The sequence below is a fragment of the Bactrocera neohumeralis genome, chromosome 6 (genome assembly GCF_024586455.1).
Source record: "Bactrocera neohumeralis isolate Rockhampton chromosome 6, APGP_CSIRO_Bneo_wtdbg2-racon-allhic-juicebox.fasta_v2, whole genome shotgun sequence".
Taxonomy (NCBI): Eukaryota; Metazoa; Arthropoda; class Insecta; order Diptera; family Tephritidae; genus Bactrocera; species Bactrocera neohumeralis.
In genome coordinates, this window is record NC_065923.1 from 14,531,299 (window position 1) to 14,543,052 (window position 11,754).

At 35.2% G+C, this 11,754-nt stretch overlaps 2 protein-coding genes across 2 annotated transcripts; both read left to right on the forward strand.

Annotated features, from left to right (window-relative positions):
• The first annotated feature begins 546 nt into the window (after positions 1–546).
• LOC126762066 (uncharacterized) lies at positions 547–1,325 on the forward strand. The gene is made up of 2 exons (XM_050478550.1): positions 547–862; positions 924–1,325. The coding sequence occupies exons 1-2, from the start codon at positions 569–571 to the stop codon at positions 1,215–1,217; spliced, it is 588 nt and encodes a 195-aa protein (XP_050334507.1). The 5' UTR covers positions 547–568; the 3' UTR covers positions 1,218–1,325.
• A 2,797-nt stretch (positions 1,326–4,122) lies between these two features.
• LOC126762747 (uncharacterized) lies at positions 4,123–4,835 on the forward strand. The gene is made up of 3 exons (XM_050479737.1): positions 4,123–4,212; positions 4,314–4,575; positions 4,638–4,835. The coding sequence occupies exons 1-3, from the start codon at positions 4,123–4,125 to the stop codon at positions 4,790–4,792; spliced, it is 507 nt and encodes a 168-aa protein (XP_050335694.1). The 3' UTR covers positions 4,793–4,835.
• The last annotated feature ends 6,919 nt before the right edge of the window (positions 4,836–11,754 follow it).

Consider the following 11,754-nt stretch of genomic DNA (forward strand, 5'->3'; position numbering starts at 1 on the left):
GCATTGTAGCCGTAAAAAAATCTCAATAAATCCATCATTAAATGCATGTGCTGGGGTTATCTTTCATAATTCTCAAGATATTCGGCAAAAAGGTGGGTTTGGTGCTTATATGACTCTGACTTCTGGGTGTTTTAATATAGTTAATTTAGCATTATGTAAGATACCTGTACCTTATTCGGATTTCAACTACGCATAAAGTTCTTCATTGGTTAAAAAAAAATAGCTTTTACAGATTTATAGTATTACATATATACTCGAAATAGGTCGAAATATGCATAGAATTGCGAATATAAAGTTCTATACAGACGATTCAACGATCCAATCTATTCTAACAAATATGTAGGCTAAAAAAATCCAAAAATATACTAAAAAATACTTAAGATCTAATCTATGACGGTTTTTATTCTCGTTCGAAGCGAAGCCTCGAATTACCGCACCAGCTTCTACAAATAATACATATATTGCGCAATCTAAGAGAAATATATATAACAGTAGACTTTCGCTAAAAGTATTGTTAGTTTCGCAAAGTATTATCAAACCGTAGAGTTCTCAAAACAGTCGTACCAAAATGAAAATTTTCGCGTTACTATTTTTGTTAGCTTGTGTCTACTGGACAACTACAAGTGCTGATGTACATAAATCTGAGCAGAAAAATCGCTTTGGTCTCGTGAATCAACGCATTAGATCTTTGCGCGACGGTCTTGGTGTTGGTTTCGCTAGTAACACGAAGACACCGAAGCCCGTTGCACCGCTAGCCGATAAAGATGATGTTGACGATCCATGGGATTTGGGCGCATTCTTCGGGCAGTTGAGCACAAAAGTGGGTTCGGTCGTTAAAACTGCAGTGGGCGATCTATTGGAAGTAGGTATTAGCATTAAAGTGTAAACTTTTGTCTTAAATGTTTTTTTTTTTTGCACTGCAGTGTGTTGACAATGTATTCAAATGCTTAAGCCCAGGTGGAAACAAAAAAGGAAAGAAAGATCCAAAGGATAATAAAGGTGGTGAAGGCGCATCAGGTGCAAATTCGAATCCGAAACCAACTGAGACGGTCAGCGTAAAACCGACAGAATCCACAACTAGTGGTAGTACCACAGTCACTTCAACAGCATCCACGACTAGTGGTAATACCACAGTCACATCAACAACATCCACGACTAGTGGGAGTACCACCGTAAGCTCAACTCAATCCACGACTACTATTGCTTCGGGTAAATAAACTACTGTCTCTGTAGTTGAATATAAAGTCAGATACTGCAAAATTGTATAAAGTGAAACCCACTAAAACAAAAGCGTGGTGGTGTAACCCCGCAACCATAAACTAGTAAATATGTTAAAAAATGTTATTTAAAATATTCTTGCATAATATTGAATATTTTTAAGCAAATACAAAGTGTCTTTAGTTTCTATGTTGAAATTGAATTGTTTTCGTTTTTCGTTAGCCTCGCGGTTAACCTTGAAATGCGTCCAATATTTTTGTTTGACAGCATTTGGGTCGCATGTGGTAAATAACGCACCAAAACTAACGGTAGACTTTTGTTATTACTCTTATTTTGGATAGTCTATTTATGTTGACACAGTTGGTTCTAAATATAGACATCGTCTATTGTTATAATGAAACGTGTGTACTACTAAGGATTGTTGGTTTGGTAGACGATATTTGTTTTGTAATGCTTGTGGATGCTTCTGGGCGTATGAACATTCTTGGTTCACGGCAGTTTTCTAGTAGTTTATGGTATGCTGTGTGGTGTCGATTGCAATTAGAGGTGAATAATTCGTTTGGTTCGCTAGTGCGATATTGTACAGTGCGTTATTTATTAAAGTTGCTAGTAGTTATAATGTATAAGCATTGTCTCATAAAATGTTATTAATAAATTTTAACAGTGGTCGGAATTGTGCTTCTAAGCTAGAAAAGAATCTGGTAGAATGAATAGATAAAGTGAATTCATTTCGGTACCAGAGTAAAAAGAATAAATGAGCTAAATTTTTAATGAGTTCTCAAGCAGAAATTATCCCAAGTTTTATCGACGATTTTCTTTTTTGTGACTTTAAGTAAATAATGGTGCATTTCCTGCAGTTTTTGGCTTCAAAGCTTCACATGAGAAACATTTTGATTCCTGGATCTATACCTTTTTAGATTCATAGTGTAATAGTTCAAAGCGCATTTTACATTTCTAAATCATTGAAGCGAATGTAAAACGGGGTTTAGAAACCTAGAAAGACAACATTTTGTTGTACTAAAATATACCGGCTATCTATCACAAGGAAGTATTATAATCATTACTTGACTATAGTAATATAATAAAAGAACAAATGGAATAGTAATATCCTGACAAACGCATATCAAACCGACTAGCAAAACCGACTAGTTTCAATCCAACAAATATTTAAAAAAAAATTAGCAACGAACCTGCCAAGCTTAATTTTTTTCCCCATATCTTAGAGTTTTGAATTAAATTGACTTTCGCAATTTTATTATTGGTCACATAATTTATACTGAGACAAAAAAACTTTTCAAGGAATGATCCATTTCTAGGTTCCCTACTCTTTTAAAGAAAAATCACAAAAACTTCAAATTTAATGGGGAATGTTTATAATCATTTGAAAAAATATTTTTTGGCATTTCTTTTTTTAAGATTATCTCTTTCGAATGTTAGCCGTGGCTATGTCTCAGATGATCCATCCGTTAAGTCCAATTTCAATGACTCTTTTGAGTATTTTGGCTGGTAACTGGCGAATGACACTCGTGATGTTTTGCTTCAAGGCCTGAAATAAAGAGGAAATTTTCGCATATACTTTATATTTTACATATCCCTACAGGAAAAGTTCTAACGGTATGATATCACACGATTTTGGTGGCTAATTTACCAGTCCAAAACGTGCAATTATCTACTCACCGAAGTGTTCTCTCAATAAATCTATTGATTGATACGATGTGTGGGAAGTGGCGCCATCTTTATTTAATTATTTAATATCATGCATCAAATAGTCGGTTATCATGGTTGCCATTGACGGTTACGTTTCCACTGGCATAATTTTTGAAGAAATATGGACGGACAATTCCACTGGTTCACAAACCATATCAAACCGTTTTTTTTCTGGATGAAATGACAGCTTTTCACTCTCTTCAGGTTGCTCTTCGTCCCAAATGCGGATATTTTGCCTGTTTACATAACCATTGAGCTAGAAATGGGCCTGATCGCTGAACAAAATTTGACTCGAAAACGTCGGATCTTCTTGGAGCGATGTCGAGCGGCTACATTTCTTGCACAAGCTGTATTTTGTACGATTTCAATTTAAGATCTCGACGTAAAAGCGCCAAGGTATTTCATACGTCAGTCCGAGTTGCTGCGAACGGCGCCGAATCTTCGTGTACATTCTCAGTTTCGGCTGCTATATTTTCTTCACTGCGTGCTGGACGTAGTCAATTCTGTCGAACAATAATGATAATGAATGCTGGGTCTCAAGATGGGAGATGGCGGATTATGTTGACCATAAGTTGGGCGGTGCGTGCGACATTCTTTACAGACATCTTGACCGACTCTCGCGTGATCTGTCAAAAAAAGAGTATTGAAAAAAGTACCTCTACTTGAATAATCCGTTATAAATAATTTCGTTTTATCAATACGGTTCTTCTGCACTAGTTTAAATGGGCCAGTCCGGGTAAAATTTGATCACTTATGGTCTAAGAAGATTTTCTACGTGAAGGCATTATATCAATAACCCTGCTTCGGCTTGTAATATTAGAATGATCCTCAACTAGATTTTTCTTCATGATGGGTCAAATATATCTACTTAACATATATGTGAAAAATGATAACCAATTTTATGTTTGACCCTGACACTACTAGTTACCCTCTGAGCATAAAACAGAATATTAATTCCGGAGTTTTCGGGTTAGTGGGATTTAAAGAAGTGTCTTATTTTTTTGGTTCTTTTTCTATGAGCTAAAGGTTATTATGGCAAGTAAATTTCATAAAGATCAAGTTGATGAGCGAATCGCTTAAACGGTAGGGTGTGGTTTAACAAATTCCGACCACTGTTTAGTTAGCTTCGTTTTATATTTATTGAACAGATTTTATTGCTCATCTTATATCTGGGATTTATTTTACTTAGAAAGCAAAATGTTCAACACACTAAGCAATAAAGAATGCTTCTTAAGAATTTTTCTTGTCATATCCGTTGTGACGGCTGTGGTAGCTGAGCCAATGGCGGTAAGTACTTGAGCAGCAGCTCGCAAAAACTTTAAGTATGTTCGCCTGTTAAATTATATATATGTATATAAATTAGTAATTTATTTAATCATAAAATACAGTTCAGCTTGCAGAATACACAATCCCAACCATTTCTTTTGATTGAGCGAATGAAACCGGCGCCAAGACCGTGCCTTGAAAACCAAGCCAATACAAATCGTACGGGGCTATATGTGATGTGGCAAAAACTTCTGGTTCGTGTAACGTCACAGTGGCAACAGTCAGTTTTGGCGAAGAGTTTTGGCGTGGAAAAAGTCGCAAACGAGCAAGAAATGGCGCCTTACAATATTGAACGTGGCAATTTTGGAAACATGGCTGCAGAAGGTGAGATAAGTGAAATGCTTAAATTACTAGTTGTTATACAAACGCTTATTCTCTCATTACAGTGGCAATGGAGAGACGCATTGTTAATGCCGTGCTCACGCTGACGCAGCTATTGTTGGCTTTGGATATTGTTATACTTGCGGTGGTGTTCGCAATGCTGATCAGCAGCTTTTGCACAACTAAGAAACCAACTGAAGAAGAAGTGGTGAAGGCGTAGGCGAGTTAACTTTTTTAAAATATTACAAATTAGTAATCTGTCTTAAAATATCGCAAAAAAAATATTTGATAATTTTGAAATTTATAATTCATATTTATCAAAAAATAAAAACCGTTAACCGCTATGATACCCTTTACAAAAGATACCTTACATGAACTTGATTTGATCGGTCAGTCTTTATGCTATAGTAACCCGTTGTGAAAAATTTTTTGATCGATCGGTCAGTTCAGTTCAGGTTGCAACATATAACTAGATTCTTGGGAAGAAAACGCCGTTAGCTGAGAGACTAGTTTGCATATGTACAGATGTACACTCAACTCGTAACGCTGATCATTTATATATATGGTGATCCAAGTAGAAGTACTTTATTCAATAGCCGTGAGTCGTGTCAAGATGATGACCGTGGAGAGTCGATTCAGTGCCGTTCGTAGAAACTCGGACTGACATATGGAACGACTTGACATATTTTGCGTCGATTGTGCGAGGACTGAAGCCGCTCGACCTTCCTAAGCGACATCGACTTGTTCTATGGGCTCATTAAAAGAGAAAGAAGTCGCGAGGTTTTCGAGGCAAATTTTTTTCAGCGGCGAGACTAATTTTTAGCTCAATGGGTATATAAACAAATTCAAGAGCTGTCATTTCATTCAGAAAAACAACGTTTTGGTGTGGTTTGGAAGCCGGTGAAATCATGGGTCCATATATCTTCAAAAATGTTGTCGATGAAAACATAACCGTCAATGGCGACCCTTATCGCGCCATGATAACCGACTATTTGATGCCTGAAATTGAAGCTCGTGATCTTGGCGATATTTGGTTTCAACAAGACAGCGCCACTTCCCACACTTCGCACCAATCAATGTATTTAATGAGATAACACTTCGGTGAACAGATAATTTCACGTTTTGGGCCGGTCGATTGGCCGCCGAGATCATGTGATATCATGTGATATCACATAGTTAAAGAGTTTCCTCTGACGATATGTAAAGTCTAAAGTCTGTACGTACAATCTCGCTTCGATTCAGGCTTTGGAGAAAAATATCACGCGTGTCGTTCGCCAGTTAGCAGTCGAAATACTCGAACGTGTCATCGAAAATTGGACTCAACGGATGGTCCATCTGAGACGTAGCCACGGCTAACATTCGAAAGAGATAATCTTAAAAACAAAAATGCCAAAGAATGTTTTTTAGAATGAGTTTCTGTGTTTTTTTTTTTTGTTTTAAGGTAGTGAACTTCGAAATAGATCACCCTTTACCTTATAGGTTTCCTTCTGAGTATTACAAACTTCGTTGCAAGCTTAATATACCCCGTTCGGGGTATAAAGATCGAAAAAGAAACTTGTGATCCCTATAATTTATGCAATTTTATTGGAGAGAAGTGTCAAATGCATGTTTTCAATTAACTTTTTTGCACACGAATTCAATTTCGGCTACCACTCTGCGCTTGAATTCAAAAGCACAAACTAAATCATATCAATATGACTTCACCAACTTTTCAAACCAAATCAGCAATGATACGACAAAAAAGGGAAAAATTAAAAACTAAAATCAATTTACATATTCAATGTTTTGTCGATAATTAACTCGGCGCCTGTCAATAAATGTAGCTTTGACTGTGTTCGAAAATTCGAAAATGTGCAGTTAACTTTCGATGTCAGTGCATTTTCATTAAAGTGTCAGCATTCGTGTGTAGTTGTTGTTGTTTATCACAAACCGAAAATTGTCATTTTCATTATGTCTATAAAGCACATATTTCTCTCGCACACTCACATACTCGCACAGGCCACGAACTAGCGGTGCAGACTCAGGTTTGAGCAAATATAGACGCCAAAACAAATACCATAGACACATGGTTCATAGTTGCATGAGTTGTTGGTGTTGCAATGAATATGCACCAACTTCAATTGCTGAAGTGCAGCTTTTGAATTTGTGACATTAATGCAGCAATGTCGATGGCTAACCGATTAGACAGGTGGCATAGCTGGTCGGTCGGTTGGGTTGCTGGGTGGTTGGCACGAGTATGCTGCACGAAAGTTAGGTATTTAATAGTGATACACATGATATCATATTAATTTTTGAATATATTTGAATTTAACCCATTAAAAAGTTTTGTGGGGTAAGATTTTATTAACTCAGTTAGTTTTGTTCTGCTTGGCTTAACATGTAATTGGAATCGCTTCCAGCACTGGTTGGTCGATATACTAGTATCGATCCGTTTTTAGAAAGAAGGAAAAACAGAGAAGACATTTTTATTGTGCAAAGAGGTGATTATCATCGAATTTACTAATTGAAGGACTCTACCAATATCAGAAATTTTTGTTTTTTTCTTACAGTAAAAAGTGGTACAATTTATCATGAATTTGAATTGTATTTTTGTTTCATTGTACCCAATGCTTTTATATCTTAATCTTATCGGTGCTCTTTTGCAGCGTTCGTATTGCAAAACCCGATATAAACAAAATTGTGAGTTCATATTCACAATTTCGCTTTAAAATATTGTTGGTTAGATAACCCTATACGGTTCTTAATATTCCTCATGAAAGTCTGTTCAAAGCTTAGCATTTCAAGAATGAAATGTGGATATTGCCACTGGAGTTTCATATTTTTATGTCAAACCTAAACAAAATCATTTATTAATAAACTAAAGGCAACAATATTAGGATCACGAATAAAATATTTTCATCTATGATATTCAGTAAGTGATAGACGTGGAAAACACGGCTACCAAAGAAGTAGACCTGGTCATTGGTGCACAGTTCTTTCGAGTATCAAAGAACAATGCGTACAAAGTTTATTTCAAATTGGACCAAAGCTTAAAACAGTTGACCTCTAAAAATACTATCAGCAGAGATCGCGATTAAAATTGGTCTATGGCAATTTCAAAGAGAGATGTAGCCGAAAAAATTTTTAGGATTAAGTGAAAGAGAAATATTGTGTTTATAAATTACAAGTATATTACTTGATGACCTGACTTCTTGAATCAATGAATTCACAAAGTTATCATTATTTCTTCAATCTCCGTATAATCCAACCGATATTGCTGTAGATTAATCAGTCCCTTCTGTTTTAATGCTATCTTATATAATTCTATCTAAACTAAGTTTGTTAGCTTTATTCAAGTATCGTAGACGTTGAATACGCTTTCTTGGCCTGTTCTGCTTATGGCCTGGCCTGATATTGACCTTATGGATCAATCATAAAACGTTATATGATTTTGCTTGTAGCGTTGTACTCTTCATAAAATGATTTTAAAGAATACTGCCGAGTTATGTGGACTCGACTGCCGTTCGAATGGTAGATGTTACGAACATAATTATAATAGATAATTGTAAGAAAATGCAAGCCACACAAATTGGCTTGTCTCGTTATTTCTTTGCTTGAACTAAATTGTCTTTCTGAAAGTAAAAACTATTGTCTTCCCATATTTTAAGCTCTTTTTTGGGTTTCTTAACCTAACATTTTTCTTCTAATTTTCTTAAGGCGTTAGGGGTTGTTAGAATTTTCAAAAAATTATTTTTTTTTCTGTATTTTCGTTAAGTGTAATATCTTAAAAATATTCTCTGAAAATTTCACGTTTATCCGATAAGTAGTTTTTGAGTTATTCGACAAATAACAAAGCGAGCTCGGGCACTTCAAGGCGCTAGTGTGAAACTTTAAACGCGTTTTTCTCAAAACTATGTTTTTTGAATCGGTGACAACTGTAACTCGAAAACTGCTCAGTAGATTTTAATGAAATTTACACAGCTTCTAGAATACATAATAATCTCGGGCCTGATCAAAGCATTTTAATTTTTTCGAAAATTTCGTTTTTTTAAGACCAATCAACAGTTAGATTTTTTCGCAAAAATTTAGAAAAAAAATTTCCTGAGGCCGCCATTTTGTTAATTTTTGAAAAAAAAGAGAATCCTTCTATCAGGCCCGAGTTTATCTATTTATAAAACTAATTTTCTTTTTGTCCGATTGATTTTAGATGAATCTCCAAGGACTTATGGTTGTCACCGAAAGTACCTTTTCTTTGGAAAAGGGTCAACACAAACAACTATAACTTTGGAAATTAATTTGTTTTTTTTTTTTTAATTTTCGTGACCATATAACTACTTTTGTAAAATAATACGATTTAATAGCAAAAAAAAAAATAATTTTTTTCGTCAAAACCCCTTAAGTAAAAGTGCAATCGTTTTCAACAATATCGACCTTAAGGATCAGGAAATGGATGAAGAATGTAATTCTCAAAAATCAAAAAGACATATTTTTGTGAAAAATTGTCAAAACCAGTTTTCTTCGATCATTTCTGACAAATATGACGAAGAAGGTTTGCGAATTTCAACCCAATCGAACCAGTCGTTTCAAAGAAATTTTCTTCAAAAAATTAAAAAATTCTTAAAGACCTCCTATCTACGAATTATTTATCGGATTCACTTAAAATATTAAAATATTTATATTTGAAAATTCTGAAATATGTGTACTTTCAATATACATTTTAACAAAAAAGTACCTGGAACTTTTAAATAAATATACAAGTATATTTTTACGTCTTCAAAATAATCCCCACCAGATTTATAACATTTATGCCTACAATTTTTCGTTTTCTTCGAAACAATTTTCTGTGCACTTTTTGGGATGGCCTTCAGCTTCTTCAGTGAATTTTGTTTCATTCCTTCGATCGACTGAAAACCAAATCCATTCCGATGATTGTGTACTCGTTTGCATGTCTAACTCATGTCTCACCGGTAGTTATAATGTTCATCATGAATCTGGCATTGGAATTCGCACGATCTAGCATGCTCAAAGAGACCTGCTTACAGTACTATTTTTGAAAAAAATTCAGCTTTATCATTAAAAATTTAAAATCATTCGAACGGACTCGCGAGAGATGTCGAACTCCCTTGTCATCTCTCAAACACTATTTGCTTCGATTTTCAAACACCATTTGCTTCAATTTTTTTTTTTTAATTTTCAACAGTTGAAGAGATCGTGGGTCGTCCAGAGCGATCTTTCGACCTTCTTTGAAAGACTTGCACCAGCCAAGCAAAAAAAAATTGCAAGAGAGTATGAAAAGTTAAGCTTCTTTTTATAGGGATTAACTGACGGAATTGCACATTTACCATCACTTTTCTTCGATTAATTGCCTAAGGAGGTAATCATTATAATTCAGTAAAGATTTCACATTTAAGATATGGCCCCAAGTAATATTAAATTAATTGGCAAATATTAAAGACAAATCCAATGCCGATAAGCACGTTACATGCAAGGGTCATTTGGCAGTTTATTAACTATACAAACATTTGTATATACATCGGCATTTATACATACTACTAGTATTTACATACATCAACACAAACACATAAACACAAACACATGTGTAATCCCCTTAAGCTTAACGCAAATCAAACATATAATTTTCAAAACTTCGGCACCTGATAACATTTAACACTAATTGCCCACACATGCTGGTTGTAACCGTAAAATACACACCAGTACACATCAAATATTTACATATACACCGACATTTACAAGTATGTATGTATGTGGGTTAAAGCATAATTCAATAAATCAAAGGACACAAGCTAAAATACTACCAAATCTACTACACTGCACATATTTACATGTGTGTGTGTGTTAATATATCACTTTCACCACACGAGTGTAAATATATGAAAGAGCACACCAATTTACCCGACCGGCTGACACCAAATATTATAAATGTGTGTTATTGTTGTTGTAGTTGGTAGCAACCCGTCAAACTTCGTTCCATGTGACGCACGATTGAATTAATGTTTAGCTAGAGGCTCAGACGGAAGTGTGGACAGACAGCCAGCAAATACGGTTGACACGATGACACGATATGGCGCGGTGACAACGGTACATATTAAATCAAGTCATCAAAATAAATACGCTGGCATAGCTAAAAGCACGCGACAATAACAGCAACACCAACCAACAACAAAAATATTCATAGTAGCTAATAGGCTCTGCCACATGGACTACCTAGGCTGCCACAAATATAGACATGAATTAGGTGGGCACAGTGGTACAAGCGCACGGACTTACATATTTAATTGATGTTTGTTAGTATATTCCTTAGGGTGGATCAAAAAAAATATATATTTTTTTCGTTTGGTACTCTGAAAAATAGGTTCCCAGACACCTCTAAGAAAGCCTCTACAAAAACCTATGAGTTTCATCATTCATAATGATTTTTTTTCATTGAGTTATAAAATTCATAAGAAGTAAAAAATTTTAACAAAAATAATCAAACTTCAACCGCGAATATCTTTTAAACGGTTGGGATTACGAAAAAATCGTATGATACCTTTATTGTATAGCATTCAATTTCCTACAAAACCTAAGCAACAAGATTTTTTTCAAGTAGTTGGAAGCGAGATATAAATTTTTCTATCTGATAATAAGAAAAAATAGAAAACTGTAAGAAGGAGGGCCTTCCCGTTACCATTAAGAACTCATGCTTGGAGAGGTTTTCTTAGAGGTGTCTAGGAACCTATTTTTCAGAGAACCAAACGAAAAAAAAAATTTTTTTTTTTTGGTCCACCTTAATATACCTAGAACCCTGTTGGATGATAAGTACTTCGACATAAATTATTTTCCTTGGAAAAGGCTAAACTTCAAGGTAACTCCACATTTACCATAAAGAACAAGTAGTCTGTAATAAGGACCCTCCCAATATCGAGGGGGTACTCCACAAGATATTACCTGAAGCGGTCATTAGAGCTTTGAATAGGTTTAAGGTTGAATCGAATCTTAAGCAACTCAGCTTCAAACGATCGTGGTGGAATGGAACAGTACGCGGCCACAACGTAATGTGAGTAGGGGCACTCTACAGCTTGAGGAAGTCGGCTGTCTGGTGATTGCCTACGCGGATGACGTAGCTTTCATAGTTGAAGGAAACATCACCTGCTGAAAATTGTGCTCCCATTAATCCAAGCAAGACCGAACGGGTTTTATTCA

Excerpts from the sequence above, each read along its gene's own strand:
- LOC126762066 (XM_050478550.1), top strand. The coding sequence starts at position 569 with ATGAAAATTTTCGCGTTACTATTTTTGTTAGCTTGTGTCTACTGGACA. Across the intron at positions 863-923 it reads CAGTGGGCGATCTATTGGAA|TGTGTTGACAATGTATTCAA; the intron begins GTAGGTATTAGC and ends TTTGCACTGCAG.
- LOC126762747 (XM_050479737.1), top strand. The coding sequence starts at position 4,123 with ATGTTCAACACACTAAGCAATAAAGAATGCTTCTTAAGAATTTTTCTT. Across the intron at positions 4,213-4,313 it reads TGGTAGCTGAGCCAATGGCG|TTCAGCTTGCAGAATACACA; the intron begins GTAAGTACTTGA and ends CATAAAATACAG. Across the intron at positions 4,576-4,637 it reads TGGAAACATGGCTGCAGAAG|TGGCAATGGAGAGACGCATT; the intron begins GTGAGATAAGTG and ends CTCTCATTACAG.